We start from the raw sequence: 21,915 nt of genomic DNA, 5'->3' as shown, positions 1-21,915 counted from the left end.
ACAATCTTCATATGTAGTAAGATTAACATGCAAATATAAAATAACCACCATAAAAAATATTAAGAATTTTATAATGATCACAGAGTAAAATGCATTTACTTCTACTATGTGAATTGTATTTTCTATAAAATATAGCTAAGTCAAATTTAAGAGTTTGCAAAGAGGACTTTACATAATTTTTAATTTACTTTAATTCATAAAGATCCTAGAGAAAAAAACAAGAGGGCATCTGGGCATTTAGATAGTATCTGTAAAATCACTACTAGTTTACTTAAAACTCTTTCTGAATTAAAATACGCAACTCTTCATCTTTTTATTGAAGTATTTCTGAAATTAGAAGTTAAAAATATAATACCATGGAAATAAATATTTAAAGTATGTATATCATGAAATTTCTGAAAGAGAAATATAAGGCTATTTACCTACAGATACTGCAATTCCTATGTAAACCACCGTAGTAATTAAAATGGCTAAGAGTGTTCCTTTGGGTATGGCTGACTGAGGATCCTAGAGGACAAGAAAAAAATTTTGAGTCTACCTTTAAAAATAAATATATGTATACCATTTTTTACACAAAATCAATACAGTACTTTGTAATACTTACTGCAAGATCACCTGAGATATTTGCTCCAGCAAGAATACCAGTTGCAGCAGGAAAAAAGATGGCAAATACAGAAAAGAAAGTCTCTTCCTCTCGAAAATCTGGTCCAAAGTTCTCATTAAATATTTCAGCTGTGGAGAACAAAATATCTTTGGCAATTAATGGACAGCAGATTAGACCATTATAATTTAGGTCAAGTGTAAGTGTTATGTATGTATGTATGTAGCTTTTCTTCAGTTCAGTTAACTGGTAAATTCTTGACTAGTAAAAGCATGGCATTGCCTGTTTTCTTGCATGAGGAAAGAGTTTATAATCACAATGATGATTTGACCTGGGCCATGCCTACTATTTTGTATACCTTACTAATTATGTTTCAAGCACCTCTAACTTGATTGTTATCTCTAGTACAAATGTCAATCAAAGCGTGGATAAACTTCTCAATGTCTGGGGTCAGTCAAGGAAATAAGAAAGGAGGTAGGAAAATAAAAAAACATCATACTAATCTGGACCCATTTTTTTTTCTTACATCCAACTTATATACTATCTGTACAGTTCTCTACTTCCTTGTGGTGACCTGTGTAATTTTTGATGCTGAATTATTCATCAGGCTTCCATATAATTTTAGCTAAGGCAAACTAGGTAAAGTCCCTTTCCATTTTAACAATAATGAAAGCTTCAACTAGTCCTACTGTTTCCATCTATTCTGATGGGCCCTGACATTGAAACAACTACTTAACTATCATCCATCCATCCATCCATCCATCATCTGAGTAACTACCATGCACCAGGTTTTCCTACTGGAGCCATTAAGTATCTCACTACCTTAGTAAAATGAATGAGAAGGCAGCAAAGCAGTATCAACCACCAAAAAAGAAAAGTCACATTCTGAAGTATATTTAGATTTATTTACTTCAGACTGAGATAAACCCAGATACACTACTTATACAATATTTATTACTATACTAGATAACAATGCAATACTTTTATAAGGTGCCAAGGATCTGAAAAAAAAAAATGGAAATGAAAAATGTGGTTTAGCAGATATTGGCAGCTATTTTTAAATCAACTAAAGTCACAAACAGAAAATATATAATTACTAGGTATATTTTTAGAAATAATCATTTCCTATAATTTTTAACACTTCTTTTAGAAGTAAGGTTGCAAAAAGAAATGTTCAGAAAAATTCATAACATAAAAAAATCACTTCTAAGGACAAGAAATGTCACAAATATAATTTATGAAAGCATAAAATGTAAAAAAATATCTACCTAAGTGATGGTTTTAATTTTCACTTCTGGCATGCCTAGTAAACACCTCTTCCCCCAATCTAGAAAATCAGGAATTTAAAGCCCAGTTTAGACGTAGACACGAGCATTAGTAATAAGAACAGATATCCCACTATCAACCCAGGACCAGCAGGCACAAATAATGGGTGAATGTCACTGGTTAAGGTATAAACCTTGAAACAATTCCTATCAGAAAACTACCCACGCAACTAAGTCAGTGTCTGAGAGAAGCCAAACCAGTGCTACTCACAAATGATCAAGGACTATATGTTGTTACTGTGATCAAAAAGATTAGTAAGCTTACACCAGAATGTAAACGAACTAGGTCTCTAGGATCCACAGTTTGTGTCAGCTGATTTTTTTTTCCCCCAGTAAGACTTTGTGAAGGAAGAAGGGCACTGCTGTACATTCTGTATCTTTTCACAGATCTGTATGAATAGCTCTGGGCTGAACTGGGGAGTACCGCAGCTAGGCCTCTCCCTCTAGGGTTTCAAAACAGGGAGTTTCTTGAGGAGTTTTTGTCAACTGAAGACACATCTATTACCCTAAACGGTAACCCTCTCTGACGCTAATCCAAGTGTTCTTTCCTGCTCCATTTCACCCTGTGCAGATGCAGGTGCAGAGTGGCTCCATTTGGTGGGGAGCGGCGGATGGTGATGGGGTGGGAAATACAGATAGAGACTTAAGGAAATAACAAATGACAAGTAAATTTCACCAGCAGGGACAATTAGAAGCAGAATGAAAAGGGTCACAAAGATGAAAACTGTGGAAAATCCTCACAAGGTATAATGTAAAAGGGTAGAAAAACTGAAGTTGCCATTATACAATGAGTATTTTCTTCATAGGTGTAGGTACGTTTAGACTGTTGTGTTGAAATACAACTTAAAGAATGAAAAAGCCATGTGAGCATAAAAGTCACCATTTCAGTTACAAATTCCCAAAATGACAGAGAACAAAGGCAACTTTCCTCAGGAGCACTGATTTTTCTACCTTCTATCATCTTTTGATGCTAAGAATGACAACCAGAAGATGTAAATAAAAGTGGTATTTTACTCTGATCGTAACATACATAATGGAGGCAACACTAAATTGGATTGTCAATTAGTGTGAGTCACTCCACCAAAATCAATTACATTACAAATTACCTACAGTGAACTTTGTTTACTAATAGATAATGCTATAACATGCACCTTTAAAAAGAGAGTCTGTCTTTTTTACTTACACTTATAACCAAAGAAACCTTTGGGCTTCTTGCTGTCCAATGGGATAAATGTTCCTATGACGAAATCAGCAATAGCAAGTAGTAGAATCACCAAAAGAACAATCTGAGCCTGGAATTTTAAACATGAAAAATCAAAATCAAATCTCTCATGTCTCTCCACTGATTTAGTTTCACTCTCGGATAACTTCTGTGACTGAAGAGACTTGTCTTGTTTTCCCAGTGCCTCAAAAAGCTTTTTGAGGTGCTCAATAAACTTATACTACATAAGCAATCTTTAAAGAACTATCCTAAAATGTTCAGTATACTAGTGAAAAAATGGATCGCATAAGTAGGATCATGCCAAATATTTCTGAAATGAATTAAAGGTGTGCATGTCATCCCACAAATCATAAAGCCCCATACATTCCACAACACTGCAGGCTTTTCATCCTTTATCATTATTTACTGCCCCCTCCGATGGAAGTACAGTCTTGACACGGGGAACAGATGTGCCACAAACACAAGTTTTACACCGAGTCCAAACACAATGTTGAATGTCTGACAGCCCCAGGAAAAGAAGTGTAATTTATTTAGTGCAAAAAGTGGATGGAGTGGGAAGCAAAAGTAAGTAATAAACTCACTGTACAAAAAGAGGAAGACAATTTGCAGGAGGAGGACTGAATTAGTAATGGGACAGGAAGGAACATCTATGAGAACTGCCATCCCTCCTCCCGCACGCTTCTTGTTTTGCTCGTGAGATATAACAGACATGTAACAATCTATCAGTTTCTGGGGTAGCACATAACAATTCAATATCCACACACATGCAATTGTAAAGTGATCGCCACAGTAAGTCTAGTTAATATCCGTGACCATACATAGTTTAAAATTTTTTTCTTGTGATGAGAACTTTTAAGATCTACTCTTTTAAAAAAGCAACTTTCAAATACGCAATACAGTCTTAGCGACAGTGACCACGCTGTGCATTGTATCGCCATGACATTTACTTGATAACTGCAATCTTACACATTTGACTCCCTTCACTATCTCGCCCCCGCCCCCCCGGCCTCTCCTTCTCCACTCTTCACCTCCCAGTAAAGTTAGGCAGATATTCATGAAAACCTGTGTCATCCATGAGAATAAAAACTGCTTAAATGCTAATCCGGTCCCAGGTAGGATGAAATTCTATTCTTTTCAGTTAAGTCAAATGGTTAAAAGTATAAGTAAATGATTTAATTATATGCTAATTATATACTAACGACTTAAACAACTTTGGGAAAATTATTCTTTCCAACTTGCCTAATTTTTGACCTGATAAATATTATCATGGCTCACATACAGCAGAAATATAGGATCTTACACAATTTATAAAAGGAAACATGACGACACCTAGAGGGGACTTGGAGATCCTCAGCAGGATCTTTGTGGATATGCTTTAGTCAGGAAAGCAGAGCTGTACTGAGGAATATTCTCTCAAAGGTGGAGAAATAATGCCAGGTGCTCTGCCTACAAGTTAACATGTGATTTCAGCAACCCTTCCCAGACACAGTGGTCCTGGCTTTGGTAGCCATGATTTCTGAGACTTCAACAGCAAGGAGCAAGATGAGCTTCTCTAATCTCTTATGGGCACTAACTTGAAGTTTACTGCCCCTGTATTTATTTTTGAAATTGAACTGTTAAATAAATTACAAAGCCAAAACTTTAATCTGGGCTACCTAACATACTGACCTGAGTGATTCTAAATAACTTGAATCAAGATTAAGGGAGCAGAGGGGAAAGGAATGGGGGGGGAGAGGGGGCAGGAATCCAAAGTTAAAAAGTACTGGGGTTTTTTTTACAGAGAGAGAGAGAGAGAGAGAGAGAGAGCACAAGCAGGGGGAGCAGCAGAGGGACAGAGAGAAGCAGGCTCTCCTCTGAGCAGCGAGCCCGATGTGGGGCTCCATCCCAGGACCCTGGGATCATGACCTGAGCTGAAGGCAGATGCTTAACTGACTGTGCACCCAGGCGCCCCGAAAGTACTGTGTTTAAGTGGATGCTAGACTGACTGCTATCTGTAAACATTCCTTGCCTTGTCAGATAGAAAATAACCTGATACACAAACTTCTCTGAAAATGGCCACTGAAGCAATCTTCGAAATCTAAAAATATCACCGCACTTTAGAGTGGTCCCTAAACAAACACTCTAAAAGTTCGTATGTTAAATATGTACAGATATTCCAGTGAGTTTATTACTTACTTTTGCTTCCCACTCCATTCCAGCCACTGAGATACCTAAAAGGATCACCACGGTAATGGCTCCAATAATTCGAATATCATTGATTTCATCGATCATAAGTACGGAATGTTCCTAGAAAAAGAGAATTATAAACGTAATGAGCAATTTCAGTTATTCAGATAAGCTCTTTAATTCTTTTGGAAACATTTCAGAGACATCAGAATCTCTTACATGAAGAAGTGGAATAAATACCTATGTAAGGAATGAAGAGGAAGGCCTAAGAAAAAGGAATAACTAACTATGTACTACTGAGGCACCATTCAAAAAACTCAAGACATCAAAAATAGGATCAAATTAATAAAGGCTATATTTAATACAGAATCAATAAATCAAAAATGAAATTGTTAACAAGCAAATACATCATAATATGCCTAAGCAGGACTCACAGTATTTTTTAAAGAAATATATTTTGTATTACTGTGATTAGCAAACTCATGCTCTTAGTGGTCTTTAATGTTCTGTAAGAAAAAGAGATGAATACATGTTCATGCAGTTGTCCAAAAACACACACTGTTCCCACGCTAACAAGCAAAACTATTTGTGGTTTAATATCAATGACATTAAAAACATGCTAAATTAAATAACAAAAGAATAGTAACCATTAATAGTTATACTGCTTGCTTTCTTACAGCCCTTGCTTTTCCCCATCCCTTAGGCCTATACAGCTAAGGGCAACGCCAACATAAGTGTCAGTCCCCCTCAGATCTTACACTTCCTAATGGACGGCATCCGAACACAGACGAACAGAGTTACAACCTAACCTAACATGAACCACTATAGGTGTCTCTCAAGGTTGCTCTCAGTTAATAATGCTGAATCCTATTTCACTTCTACTGCTTTAACTACACACATCCCAATGACTCTTTTCAAACAAATCCTCCTCTGAATTCCAGAGCAGTATTATCAACTACTTCCTGGCCAGCTCTACTTGGATATACCTCTGGTTCTTCCAATCAGACATCCCAAACTACACTGTCTGTGCGGCCATTACCCTCCATTTAAACCTCCAACTCAGAAATCTATTTATCATATATATATATATTCAGGTGTGTGTGTGTGTATATATGTGTGTATATATATATATATACCTGAAATCCTCCTTTCTCTTTCTCTAATTTCCCATATCCCAGTAATCATCAAGTCCACTCATTTAACATTTTAAAAATCTCTCCAGTTCACCCATACGTCTCCAGCTACACTGGTCATTGTTTGAATGTACACCACCATCCCTTTTCCCAGGATAGCTACAACGTTCTAAGTGATCTCCCTCTCCACCTGTGAGCCCACAGATCCATGCTCTATATTCTTCTTCAAGCCCCAATCTGATCATGTCCCAGCCCCTAACTCCAACTGAGATTAAGACCCCAATTTAACAGCAAACAATACCTTTCCTGATTCGACCCTTTTTTCCCTCTCTAGTCTTAAATCTCTGTTTTGTGCTACAATCAGACAGAAATATTTGCAGAATTTTTTTTAGAAAACACACCGTACTCTACCCCTTCCAGGCCTTTGTTTCCTTTTCTCCCATATTCCCCCTTCATGGTACCCCCCACCTCTCCTACCTGCCTGCTAACACCTAGACTCCCTTCCCTGGAAAACGCTTACTCACATTCCTTTGTGACCCGCTTTCCTGGGTGGTAGTAAGTTAAGTGATTCCCCTTTGTGTTGCCAAGGTCTTCTATAACTACCCACTTCTGACAATGTATCACCATCACTTTATCTCTTACACTAAACTTCTTGAAGGACACGTTTTGTGTGCATCACTGCTTTCATAGGATCCAATATGGGGAGTGGCACATAAACCCTCAATAAAGATTTGGGAAACCAATGTCCAGAAGCAGAAATTACCTTAAGCAACTCCACCACAGTTTCTGCAAATCCAACCACGTACATAGCAACTGCAACAGCATTGGCAAAAGCGAAGATCAGTCCAATTGCACCACCAAATTCTGGTCCTAGACTTCTGGATATTAAATAATATGCTCCTCCTAAAGGAAAGGAAGAAAAAAAAAACCAAAATACTCAAGTTAGGAATTTAAATGTCAAACAATCCTTTTAATAACACAAAAGAGTTCAGAAAGCACATGCCTCCAGTAAGCACAACTGTTATATTAATAAGCAAGTGGGTGAGCATATTTTCAGGAAGAAACATCCCAAAAGAATTCTTTACAATCCACTTCATTCATTAGCAGTTCTCAAAACCCAGAGAATTCTGCCTGTATCAAATATAAAATCATCTGGCTTTTTAAATCCCTATTCTCTCTTCTAAAGCTTAGACTAGAATGGACAAAAGCCTCCTACTCATATTCATAGATACCAATATCATCTCCTAATGATTTTCTCAGTAATGTTTTAATCTTAATGTAACTTTTAAAATCACAGTTGAGATGATTTCAATAACCTATACTGGTATGGTAATTTGTTGGTAAGATGACTACTAAGACTCAAAAAAATTTCCCAAGAAATTGCAAAGAACAGCAAGCATAAGGTGGTATCCTAAATAGATACAATTTATATTTTAATAAATCCTACCTAAATGTAATAGTCAACAAGGACATTAAATGAACTATCATGAAACAAGTATTTTTCTAACTTAAATATTAATCAGTATTATGATTTTGAGTCAATTCTAATGCTTAGTTGAAATCTCTAAGAATTCTTCTAAAATTCTACTTTATTTCTGGTCTCTAGGTAATAATCAAACTTAGTTTTAGTAATAGTAAAGTTACATGAAGTTATATACATTTTTTTAGATACTGATGAACTGTTTCTTTTTTTTTTTAAGATTTTATTTGTTTATTTGACAGAGAGAGAGAGAGACAGACAGTGAGAGGGGGAACACAAGCAGGGGGAGTGGGAGAGGGAGAAGCAGGCTCCCCGCTGAGCAGGAACCCAATGTGGGGCTCCATCCCGGGACCCTGGGATCATGACCTGAGCCAAAGGCAGAGGCTTAATGACTGAGCCACCCAGGCGCCCTGAACTGTTTAATTCTCAAGACCATAAGATGAGGGATGCCTGAGTGTCTCAGTCAGTTAAGCATCTGCCTTTGGCTCAGGGCATGATCCCAGGGTCCTGGGATGGAGCCCCATACTGGGCTCCCTGCTCAGCGGAGAGCCTGCTTCTCCTTCTGCCTGCCACTCCCCCTCCTTGTGTTTCTTCTCTGTCTCTGACAAACAAATAAAATCATAAAAAAAAGACCATATGATGAAATGCCACTTAACAGCTGAGTATTTCTTCTGTTCTCCCAGTATAATCAAGACAAATACAATAAAAAATTCTATAGTTCAATAAAGTACTAAGTATGCAAACTTCATTTTGGAAATATCTGTAACATTTTTGTAGTTAATTCTATCAATTCTCTCAAAATATTCTATACTTTAAATCCATCCACCCAAAATTTCCTCAGTTACTTATTTTACCAATTAATAATTTCAACTACCTTGGAAATCCTCAAGAAAAAAATGCAACCCGATCATTTGTAATGATTGGTCTTATGGTTTTTAATCAGATAAAATTACTTAGGAATTTCCCAGAAATATTTCTGAACACTAAGAAATTCTAATGGACTTATATAAGGACAAATGTTTTTTATATCAAATAAAGATCTTAGTTTAAGACATTAACTCCATTATAACTAATCACAAGGAAAATCCCTGGGATACTCTAATTAATCAAGACTGTATTTAATGTATATGTTCACAAAATTGATTTAAACTATTTTATTTAATTCCAATACCAACAATGAATTATTTATCCTGACTTCACAGATGAGAAATTTAGGTCACCATGAAAGGTTAAGTGAAATCCGGGATCTAGCCTGGCATCTGGCTCTCTGCTCAGCGGGGAGTTTGCTTCTCTGCTTCTCCCTCTGACCCTCCCCCTCTGCCCCTGCACTCTCCTGCTTTCTCTCTCTCTCAAATAAATAAATAATCTTAAAAAAAAATAAAGAAATCTTTCAATGACTCATGTGTTTTAACAATTGACAATATAAACTTGAGAATGAGGGGAGCCTGCGTGACTCAGTGGATTAAGCGTCTGACTTTGGCTCAGGTCATGATCTCAGGGTCCTGGGATCCAGCCCAAGTTAGGCTCCCTGCTCAGCAGGGAGTCTGCTTCGCCCTCTCCCCTGCCCCTCCCCCCCACTTGTGCTTGCTTGCTTGCTCTCTCAAATAAATAAAATCTTAAAAAAAAACAAAAAAAAACTTGAGAATGAGCAACATCACCAATAGGACCTATAAAAACAAAGAATTCATTCATGATATACTTTATAGTTTGATTTCAAGTCTTTTTATTACTAAGAAGAAAAAATATATATCTTAAGGTACATTTAATATGGCAAAACATAATGGGAAGGGGAAATTCACCTTGGAAATGATGAATATATGTAGGCAAATTCTGGCATTTCAGAACTATTTTTAAATCTTCTACAATTTAAAATATCTAAACCTCAAAGCCTCACACCTAGTTTTGTTAATTTTTTAAAAGATTTGTATTTTTTTCCAAGAAAATAAAGAGGGCATGGATAATAAAGAATAAGAGTATCTGCTAATCTGATGAAAAGCATTCTCTGCCCTGTTTCTTTCACTTCTATTTCTGCTTCCTAGAGACAACCAGTTTTAAAAGCAGTTTTCCTTTGTTTTTGGTTTTCATCAAAATCAAAAGATAGTATTAAAGACCTACCACCTGGAAACACTGGTCTGGTATTTTTACCAGCATAAAGTAGGTATTTATCTTGAATAGAAAACTTCTATTTTGTTAAAAATTACATTTTACTTACTTCTAGCTAAATACTATTATCGTTCCCATTTTACATATGAGAAAATGAAGGCTTAGAGAGGTTAAGTAAGTTGACCAAGGTCATACAAGCAGCCAGGGAAGAATTGGGCTTAAACTCAGGTCTGGCTCGAGTCCTTATCATACAATATGCATGACAAAAATCAGGCTTTTTGTTATTACTGAAAATGGCAACTAGAAGGATGAAGAATTATGAGTGATTAAAAGGCATCAATAGACAACAGTAACTACTTTCTTTCAAAAAAATCTATTTGTCAAACACAGATGTTAATGTTGAAAAAAAAATTCTTCATGGGGTTTCATAATATGGCCATAAACTACCCCAACTTCTGAGTGTAGAGGACAAAAATGAGTCAGATACTAAAGTACTGAGTAATGATACTACATACACTGGGTTCCATTTTTATTACATATTGATTTGGGGATATATGTCCCTATAGCTCTTGCTAAATTTCACATCAATAACCAAAACCCTGACTAGGGTAATCAAGAGCCTAAGACTAAAAATGGATTATTGGCCATAAAATAAGTGTCAGTAACTTTTAAAGATCTGAAATGATACAGTGAATATCACTGACCACGAAATAATTAAATCAAATGTATGGAAGATCCCTAATATCTGTAAATTAAGCAACATACTTTTAAGTAACCCATTGGTTAAAGAATAAGCCACAGGGAAGTTAAAAAGTATTTTTAATGAATGATAATGAAAATACAACATATCAAAATTAGTGGGATATAGCTAAAGCAGAAATTCTAGAGGGACTCATTCAAATGTTTGTATTAAAAGGACATAAAATCAATGATCTAATAAGAAGCTAGAAAAAAAGAGTAAATAAAACCTAAAAGAGAAACAAAGTAATAAAGAACAGAAACCACTAATACAGAAAACAATAAAGGAAAATCAACAAAGCCAAAAGTTGTTTTCAAAAACATTAATTGAACTGGTAGACAATGAACAAGAATAAAAAAGAAAACATAAACGAAGTCACTAATGAAAAAAGGGATATACAATGATAAATCCCACAGTCATTAAGAAGTTAAAAGATAATATAATAAATTTATTGCAATGAATATGCAACTCAGATGAAACAGATGCCCAAACTGAGGTAAGAGGAGGAAACTGATATAATCCTATAGCTAAGAAATTAAACTTGTAATAAAAACTTCCACAAACACACAAACACACATTCAAAAAAACTACAGGCCTAGATACCTTCACTGAAGAAGAGAAGAAAAGATCAATTTTACACAAATTCTTTCAGAAAACAAAGGAAAAGGAAATGCTGGCCAACATCCCTTTTAAGATGAGCATAATCCTGACACCAAAATCTGACAAAGGTTATTAGAAAGAAAGAAAGATTTCAGATGAATATTCCTCATGATCATAGACTCAAAAATTCTTAACAAAATGTTAGCAAATAAAATGTTGCAGAAAGCATATCATCTCTAAGCAAGTGGGGTTTATCCCACAAATGCTAGATTAAGATTCAAAAAACCATATAATTTGTGAAAGTACAGAATAAGGGAGGAAAACCATATAACCATTTCAGAAGATGTGGGAAAAGCATGGCAAAATTGAATATCCATTCATGATAAATATTCTCCACAATTTAGAATGATAACTTCCTCAATCTGACAAACGACATCTGTCTTCAAAAACCCCACAGATAACATCTTCTTAGTTGTGATATATTGACCTTATTCTACCTAAGAAAGAGAACAAGGCAAGGATATCTATTCTCATCACTTCTATTCACCACTGTACTGGAAATACTAATTCAACAAATGAGAAAGAAAGAAAAAAAAAATCCTAAAAATGGGCAAGAAAAAGTATAAGCCACGTCTATTCACAGATGACATGTCTGTTTATGTTTATCAAGATCACAGAGCAATGGTGTCAAAATACAAAAGTCTATTTTACTTCTCTATGTGAGAAACAAAAACATGGAAAATAAAATTTACAAATACCATTTATAACCAAAGAACATGAAAAACTTAAGGGTAAATTTAACAAAATATAGGCAAAACAGCTATACTGAAAAATGTAAAACACTACTGTAAGAAACAAAAGATCTAAATAAATGGTAACCATTCTTCCCAAAAAGATTTTTAAGACTGAAATACCAAACCCCATTAAGATTTTATGGGGTTTTTTGTTTGTTTTTAAGCAGAAATTGGTACACCTAATTCAAAAATTTAGGTAGAAATGCAAAGGACCTAGAAGAGCCAAAACAATCTTGAAAAAGAACAAAGTTGGAAGACTTAGAAATTACAAAGGCAAGCAATCAATAGTAACTGGCATAATTACTCCCATAATTCTCCCTAAGTGGGAGAAACAAACTTATCAATGGAACAGCATACAGTCCAGACAATACTCAGACAATTGATTTTTCAACAATGGCACCAAAGTCAATGCAAAAGAGAAAAGAAAGCCATTTTAAAAAATGGTGCTAGAGCAAGTGGATACCTGTGCAGGGAGGTGGGAGGGGAGAGAACCACAATCTGTTTCACTAATTAGCAAAAATTAATTTGAAACTATTGACAGCCAAAAACCTAAGCTAAAACTATAAAGAGTCTAGACAAAACAAAAAAGAATTATCTTCATAACCCTGAGATAAGCAAGAGATTTCAGGTCAGTACAATAAAAGCCCTAGCCATAAAAGAATACCCAAGAATCTGGATGTCATCAAAATGGTAAACTTCTGCACTCTGAAAGATAAGATTAAGAAAATTATAAAAATGATGAGGCAAGTCAAAAACTGGGAAAAAAATACATACATTAGACAAATCAATTGTATTCAGAATATACTAAAAGAAACCCTCCTACAAATAAATAAAAGATAATACAATTTAAATATCAGCAAAAGATTTGAATATATTACAAAAGAAGATATACGAGTGGTCATAAGCACATGTAAAGATGCTTACCATAATTAATCATCCACAAGAATAGCTATAATTAAAAATACATAACAAGTGTTGGTAACAACGTAGAAAAACTGGAAGTCTCATATATTGCTGATGGTAGTATAAAAATGGTACAACCACTATGGAAAACCATTTGGCAATTTCTTATAAATGAGACATACAAGTGCCTCACAAATCAACAAATCCACTCATAGGTTATCTCCCAACATGAGTAAAAACATATAACCACAAAGACTTATACAAGAATGTTCCTCTCAGCTTATTCATAATAGCCTCACACTAAAAATAATCCCAATGTCCTGCAATAGGTACTAAGTAATCTATTGTTACTACAAGAATACAGTCATAAAATAGAGTAATATATAGTAATGCTAATCTACAACAAACTACTAATATATAGAAAAACATGGGTGAATCCCCAAAACACTATATTATGGTGAGACACAAAAAGAGTACCTTCTATAGAGCATCCTGGGCTAGAGGTGAGGGAATGATTATAAAGGAACTTTCCAGTATGATGAATTGTTTGAGCTCGGTTTATATACTTATCAAAACTCATTGAACTGTAAACCTAAAATAAGTGCATTTCACTACATGTGAATTTTACTTTAATAATATGATCTAATGAACTATAAATCTATTGTCAACTAGCATTTTAAAACTTAAGAACTGTACAAAATGATATAGCAAAAAAATTCATGTGCTAGACTTCAAGAGAAGATTAAAAAGGTCTCAAGCAAGTTCATCAACTCACTGCTTATAACGAAAGGAGACAAAAGTTATTTCTAAGGTAGACTGTGTTAAATCAAAGTTTTTCTTTTTCTTTTTTTTTGAAGTTTTTCTTAAAAGGCAATTAAATTGGGGCACCTAGGTGGCTCAGTAGATTAAGCATCCAACTTTTGATTTTGGCTGAGGTCATGATCTCAGGGCCATGAGATGGAGGCCTGTGGTGGGCTCCATGCTCAGCCGAGTGTCTGCTCAAGATTCTCTCTCTCCTTCTGCCCCTACCCTCTGTGAGCATACTCTCTCCCTCTCTCTCAAATAAAAAATCTTTAAAAAAATAAAAGGGCAATTAAACCCATAAATCCATCTACATGGGTTTTTTTTGTAAAAACAAACAACCCAACCCAAGTTCAGGATTAGTATTGAACATCTGCAAAATGAAGAGAGTTGTCACCCAGATTCTTCATCACCACCTAGCACCCTCCCTCCTCTCTATTCACTTCTGTGGTTCTTAGGTGTAACCTCACAGAATCCTAGTACTATAAGGCAATTCACTGGTCATCAGGCCAAACTCCTCATTTTACATGAGGACACAGAGATTCAGATTAGTGACTTAAAGCAACAGGTGATAGATAAAGCCATGAAAAGACTAAAGTGATGTGCTGATTAGTCCCCAAGTAAAATCAACACTAAAATGACTGCCTCCTCTATCTCTTACTGTTCTAAGAATTAATTTAAAACTCCTTGGGAAAAATAAGGCCCTATTACAATTCTATTGCAAAAAATACTAAAAATCTTTTTCCTTGGCTGCTACCTAAAACATAGAATTTCATGAATTTCATGAATGGTGTATAGAGGTAACAAAGGTTTCTGCAAAGTAGACAACATTTTAGTAAAAAAAAAAAAAAATCGACTTTATCCTGTTTCTTTTTTTAAACAGGAGTCAGTAGATTTGAAACCTCTTTCCAGTGAGCTCCATCTTGCCAATTTTTGTTATAAAGCATTAATCAATGATTACCTTAGTTTTTTCTGATAAGAACCATAAAAATGAAAAACCCATTGTTAACCATTGTGAATGTGCATGGTCAGGAGCAATTTTTGATTAGGAGTACATTTACTAATCAATCTTTGTAGAAAATGGGATTATCAGATACAGCTATTATGAACATTTAGAACAAATGAACTGAACTCAAATGGCACCTTCAAAATAAAATACACAAAGACAAGAACCCCCACGCAACTAGGCAGGAAGGAAGGAGTAGTACTTACTATCTTTTGAACACGCACTCTGGACGTCTACCAATTATGCCACAAAAGAGACATTTCTTAAACCACACAGGGCTCTTAAAGGTTCTCATTACAAGGGAAATAACATGTTTTTCTTCTTTTTTCCTTATATCTATATGAGATGATGGATGTTAACTAAACTTATGTGGCAACTTAGCCACAATATATGTAAGTCCAGTCATTATGCTGTAATACCGTATTCAGTGCCATATTTTTATTACATCTCAATAAAATTCTAAGGAAAAAAAACTACACATGCTTCTATTTAGACTTGTTCTTTTTATCTGCTAACATGGACTAAATGTTGCATATTAATGTGAAAAATTTTTTAATCTTTAGAAACACCAACAAACCTGTCCAAGTCAAAGTTAATTTCCTTTGAACTATGTCACCTTCTTTTAACTCTTGCTCATCCTTGATAAAAACTGCACAAGAAATCTTACTGTCCAATATGACGTTGAAAAATCACAGTCAACATGTGATCCAGTGCATCCTCAGTGCCTCAGGTATGGGTAAAAAAGTCTGAACAAAATCAAATTTTGACACGTTTTCTACCAAAATGAACTTCCTCCAAAGAGTAGTTTGAAAGTAATTCAATTTAAAATACAAACAAATACAACTATGTGGTAGAAAAACACATGTAAAAGAAGATAAAATTTGAAGGGTAATGGACTCCAGTTAAAATAAAAGTTAATTTGGGGCACCTGGTGGCTCAGTCGGTTAAGTGTCAGCCTTCAGCTCAGGTCTTGATCCTGGGGTGCTGAGCTGGAGCCCCACGTCAGGCTCCCTGCTCAGCAGGGAGCTGCTTCTCCCTCTGCCTCTCCCCTCTGCTCATTCTCTTTTTCTCTCAAATAAATAAATAAAAATCTTAAAAAATAAAAGCTTAGCAAGGTGCCACAGGGAGGGGATAATTTTACGTGTCCACTTGCTTGGACGTGGTGCTCAGATACGTGGTTTCCGTGAGGGTGTTTGCAGATGAGATTTACATTGAACTGATGGAATAAGAGTAAAGCAGATTGCCCACTGTAATGTGGGTGGGACTCATCCAATCAGCTCAAGTCCTGAACAGAAAAAAAAAAACAAACCTCTCCCTAGCAAGCGGTAAGAGGTAGATAGTTCTGCAGCAGACGGCCTTTAGATTTGAACTGCAGCATCACCTGTCCTCTGGGTCTCCAGACTGCTGACGTGCCCTGCAGATTTTGGACTTGCCAGCCTCCATTCCATTATCATCTAAATCAACTCCTTCAAATAAATCTTTCCTTATATATACATACACAACCTATTGATTCTGTTTCTCTGGACAACCCTAATATGAAAATGTTATAAATCCATCATATTTCCATTTAACAGCAACAAATAGTAAGAAACTAGAATTTTAAATAGTAACCTTACAATAGCACCAAAAACCAGTTAATACTTTAAGTATAAATCTAAAAAATATCTGCAAGATCTGTGTACTGACAAACTGAAGAACTAAAGAGAGATAAACAATTATTTATGTAATGGAAGTCCTAATAGTTGTTAATTCTCCCCAAGCTGATCTCTATATTCAACACAATTTCAATCTAAATTCCAGCAAGACAGTTTGCAGAAATTGACAAGGTAATTCTAAAATTTATATGGAAAGCCAAGAGAACTAGAATAGCCGAGACAATTTTGAAAAAGAACAAAGTTGAAGGAGCCATACTACCCAACTTCAAGAATTCCTATAAAGCCACAGTAACAAGATAGTATGGTATTAGATTAAGGACAGATCTTCAGATAATGTACCACTAGAGTGTCCAGAAATAGACCTACACATGCAGGGTCAATTCATTTTTTTCCAGCTTTACTGAGATATAACTGATGTATGATATTGTATAAGATACTGTGAGGTTTTGACACATGTACATGTTGCAAAATGTTTACCAAAATAAGGTTAATATATCCTTGACCACAGAGAATTTCCATTTTTGTTGTTGTTTTATGGTAAGAACATTTAAGATCTACTACCAGGAAGTTTCAAGTATATAATACTAATTATAGTCTGCATGCTCTATGTTAGATTCCCATAATTTCTTCTTATAACTGGAAGTCTGACCAACATCTCAACATTTCCCTTACCCATCAACCCCTCGTAACCACTTTTCTGCAGTCTGTTTCTAGGAGTTTGACTTTGAGATTCCTCATACAAGTGAGATTATATAGTATTTGCCTTTCTCTAACTTATTTCACTTAGCATAATGCCCTCAAGGTTCATCTATGTTGTTGCAAATGGCAACATCTCCTTTTATATGGCTAGATAATATTCCATTGTGTGTGTGTGTGTGTGTGTGTGTGTGTGTGTGTGTGTGTGTGTGATTTTATTTATTCACCTATCAATGAACACTTAGGTTGTTTCCATGTCTTAGCCACTTTGAGTAATGCTGCAATTAACATGGGGGTGCAAACATCTGTAACAAATAGTAATTTGATTTCCTCTAAATAAATACCAAGGAAGTGGGACTGTACAATCATATGGTAGTTCTATTTTTTGAGGAACCTCCATACTGTTTTCCACAGTGGCTTAACCAATTTTCATTCGGAAAAGTGCACAAGGGTTCTCTTTTCTCCACATCCTCACCAACATTTATCATCTCTTATATTTTTGATAATAACCATTCTAACAGGTACGAGGTGATAACTCATTGTGATTTTGATTTGCATTTCCATGATGATTAGTGATGTTGCATCTTTTCATGAACTTGTCTTCTCTGGAGAAATGTCCATCCAGGTCCTCTGTCTTTTAAATTAGATTATTTGGTTTGTTGCTATTGAGTTATAGAAGTTCCTTCTCTATTTTGGATATGAACCCCTTATCAGATAGGTGATTTGCAAATATTTTCTCTCATTCTGTAGGCTGTCTTTTCATTTTGTTGATTGTTTCTTGTACAGTGCGGAAGACTATAGTTTGATATAGTTCCATTTGTTGATTTTTGCTTTTGTTCTTGTGCTTTTGGCGTCATATCCAAAAAATTCACTAGCAAGACCAATGTCAAAGGGCTTTTTCCCTATGCTTTGTTCCAGGAATTTCATGGTTCTAGGTCTTAGATTTAAGCACTTAATCTATTTTGAATAAATTTTTATGAGTGGTATAAGATAGAGGTCCAATTTCTTTTGCATGTGAATATCCACTTTTCCCAACACCATTTAAGAGACTATCCCTTTCACATCGAGTATTCTTAGCTCCCTTGTCAAATATTAGATGAGTGTACATGTGTAAGTTTATTTCTGGGCTCTCGATTCTATTCCACATGTCTACGCATCTTTTTATGCCATTACCATACCATTTTGATTACTACAGCTTTAAAATATAGTTTAAAATCAGGAAGTGTGATGCCTCCAGCTTTGTTCTTTCTCAAGACTGTTTGACAATGTGGAGTCTTTTATGGTTCCATGATAATTTTTCCTATTTCTGTTAAAAATGCCCTTGGAATTTTGATAGGGATTACATTGAATTGATATGGAAGGGACTTAAGTGTCCATCAGTAGACAAATGGATAAGGAAGGGGTGTGAGTGTGTGAGTGTGTGTGAGTGTGTGTGTGTGTGTGTGTGTGTGTGTGGTAGATATTACACAGCCATAAAAAAGAATGAGATTGTGTCATTTCAGACAACATGGATGGACCTAGGCAGCATTATGCTAAGTGAAATAAGTCACAATGAGAAAGACAAAAAACTCATAAAAGGAATCTGAAAAAAAAACAAACAAACACAAAAAACCTCTAAACCCCCAGGTGAATAAACAAACAAAAAGCAGAATCAGACCTATAAATACAGAGAACAAGCTGATGGTTGCCAAAATGGAGGAGAGTAGGAAGGTGGGCAAAGTGGGTGAAGGGGAGGAGATACAGGCTTCCAGTTATGGAAAGAATAAGTCACAGGAATAAAAGGCCCAGCATAAGGAATACAGTCAATGATACTGTAATAGGGATGTAATGGGACAGATGGAAGCTACACTTGTGAACAGAGCATAATGTATCAACTTGGCAAATCACTAAGTTGTAGATCTGAAACTAATGGTAACATTGTGGGTCAGCTACAATAAAAAAAATTCAAAATTTCTAATAAAAAGCTTCAGAAAGTTGTTACCCACGAAACAGGGGAAAATGAAAAGTTTGCGACAGACATCCTTTATCTCCCGTGGAGAAATGATCAATATAAATGAATCATCTATGTATTTTACAGTATCAACGAAAATTGTGTAAAATAAAGGTTTTATTGGTGTATTGAGGAAAAAACAAATCTAAAGGTGAAAATAACAAAAACATAAAATTATTAATGCCAAAGTCAACTATTTGACAATTATTGCTCAGAGTTCGTCTATTATGATTAGAAAATACACCAGAATTCTCACAGTACTAAAACACCTACTTCTATACACTCACTAAACAGTTTATCCAAAGCCCCCTTTTGTAAAATTCCAAGGAACCATTTTGAGAATACAACAGAGTTCTAAGGGATCCAAATGGATCCAATATCCATTTTGGTTATCAATTCTAGGAAATACATTCTAATACCCTGGTCTACCAATATACAATAGTCTGCATCTTAACACTGTACAAGTTTCCTCTGCTCTGTTGCCATTCTTAAGTCAAGTAGAGAAAAATGTGCTAACCAACATGAAATCTTCAGACTAGGACTGGGGGCTGTATTATCATTGTGACTGATCACTTGAATAAGTTATACTTGAAGAGTCAGGACATACTGCCCTAATTATGCAGCAGACAATTTCAGAACAAGGTGAAGTATTTTTAATCATTAAAGACTGGCAAAATTGAAATGCCACCAAATGAGTCAAAGAGAAAACCCAAGTCAAAAATTATTTACAACTATTTGCCAGATTCACATTCATACTATTTGTGGTTTATAAATAGTGTTTTACTAAACTGAAAACACAATGTTAAGCTTAAGTCTAATAAAATCTCAAAATACAACTGTTAGAGAACTGCTTGTTACAGCTTCTTCAAACATTTCACTGATCTGGAAAGCTGTAATCTGAAAGAAATTACCAATAAAAGGAAAGAACTATGGAGCTTAATTCTAAGTTACAACTCCTTGCTTGGTGATGACAGGAATGAATAGGTATATAATGGACTAAACAAAAAATTTGACAATCGATGTTCATCTGATTTTACCAATATAGAAGGCACTTTGTGTCACTTACAATCCATGCAAAAAATGTTACTATTCCTTCCAATGTTTAATTTTACCTATATAGAGAATGAAGAGGTCTTCAATTATTTCAGAGAAATGAAAAAGATAGCGGAGAATAAAAAGACAATTCTGACATAATGCAGACACTTAAAAAAGATTCGCTAGTAAAATCTGGATGAAATTTAAATTTGTTGAAAAAATGAGTATAATTGTTTCATTTCTACTCTCTTCATCCATACAAATTATACATGTGACTAACAACAATGCTGCATTAAATCCAATGGATAATGTATGTCAAGACTACATTATCATGCCTAGCAGTTACGTTTCGTGTATCATGCCTAGCAGTTAGGTTTCAAAAAATAATTGCCACTATTATCTGATTACAGCTCCAAGAAAACAGGATATTCTCTGACCTTCATTGTTACAAACCCAGTGTCTGTCACAAAGAGCTCAACAATTATCTGTTGAATGACTGATGTACAAGTAATATAAAATTTCATCTTAGTCATGGAATAGACAGGTTTATATTAATTTTACATTTTCAGAACTACCTGTCTGAATTTGATGTAACCTGGCTTTTTATCTGAAAGTACACTGAACTCTGCTTTCAACTTAAGGCTCAGCACTATAATACAACATGATTCAAAAACTAGTATTTACTATTTCACAAATGAGACCATATTCACAGATTAATTATTTGAGGATGGAAGAACTCCGGTCTGAGACATCTAGAAAATGCAGATCTAAGTCAAAGTGACTGCTGGCCAGCACCCTCTTAGAGAACCTGCTGCACGTGGCCCAAGTAAGTTCAGTAAAACCCAGCTTTCAGAAACACCGATAAGGATTTGCACAATGGTAAAGAGCTCTGGGCTCGGAGTAGGCCACAATCATCTGTAGACTATATTTGTCTGTTAGGCCAGGCACTGAGGCAGAGATGAAGGTGAGGAGTACCTGCCAAACTTACTTGGCACTGCTATCTTATTCTGTGCAGGCAGAGAACTGAGGACATGATTCTGTAACCTCCGAGTAGTTTCAGTACCCAAAAATCCTGACTAAAAACTAATGAAGCCTGAAACTATGCTTTTATTTTCTAAGTTTTGACTAGTTTTGTTTTGTTTTTTTTTAAGAAACCTTGAATGTTGTCATATTATTTTTATCCTGGACTTCATAACTGGACATTATTATATTTGTTTACAAATTGGCAGTTACTTAATATTTAAAAAAAAGTACACTTTCCTAGATTGCTATCTGTTTAATCTCTAAAATGTACTGTTAAAGCCAATGTTAAGGTAACTTGGTAAAATTAAATTTCTCTAATGGCAAAAAGCACACAGCGCTAGGAAAAGTATGTATCTCACATACTGCCAAAGAGAGAGAAACATACCCTATAAACTGAGAATAAAATATTATTCAATATTAAATAAAGTATAAATAAATGTTGTGATTGAGTTAAGAATCAACATAAACTGTTGGACTCTACCTCAAAATAATTCTTTATATTAGCAAGATTACTAGGGAAGTTCAAAAGGAGCTCTCCAAACTGAAATTACTATACAGAGCAACCACAACCTTTAGGTAAAATATTTCCTTATTAATTCCCTTAATAATCAACCTCCAGTCACAGAAAATTGAGATGGATTTC

General features: G+C 35.1%; 1 protein-coding gene across 2 annotated transcripts in view; it reads right to left on the bottom strand.

The window, feature by feature from the left end:
* Positions 1 to 21,915, bottom strand: part of SLC12A2 (solute carrier family 12 member 2) — a 103,835-nt gene that overhangs the window by 47,157 nt on the left and 34,763 nt on the right. For both annotated transcript variants that reach the window (XM_073878616.1, XM_025860989.2), the window contains exons 5-9: positions 7,211 to 7,350; positions 5,324 to 5,434; positions 3,110 to 3,218; positions 605 to 732; positions 423 to 507 (exon numbers count right to left, since the gene is read on the bottom strand). In XM_073878616.1, the coding sequence (XP_073734717.1) occupies positions 423 to 507; positions 605 to 732; positions 3,110 to 3,218; positions 5,324 to 5,434; positions 7,211 to 7,350 (573 nt within the window). The remainder of the gene's footprint in view (positions 1 to 422; positions 508 to 604; positions 733 to 3,109; positions 3,219 to 5,323; positions 5,435 to 7,210; positions 7,351 to 21,915) is intronic.

Source organism: Callorhinus ursinus, unplaced genomic scaffold (genome assembly GCF_003265705.2).
Source record: "Callorhinus ursinus isolate GAN/ISIS: 27379988/994484 unplaced genomic scaffold, GSC_fseal_2.0 scaffold30, whole genome shotgun sequence".
Lineage (NCBI taxonomy): Eukaryota > Metazoa > Chordata > Mammalia > Carnivora > Otariidae > Callorhinus > Callorhinus ursinus.
The sequence above is the reverse complement of the archived record's forward strand: the minus strand, read 5'-3'. Positions and strand labels throughout refer to the sequence as shown.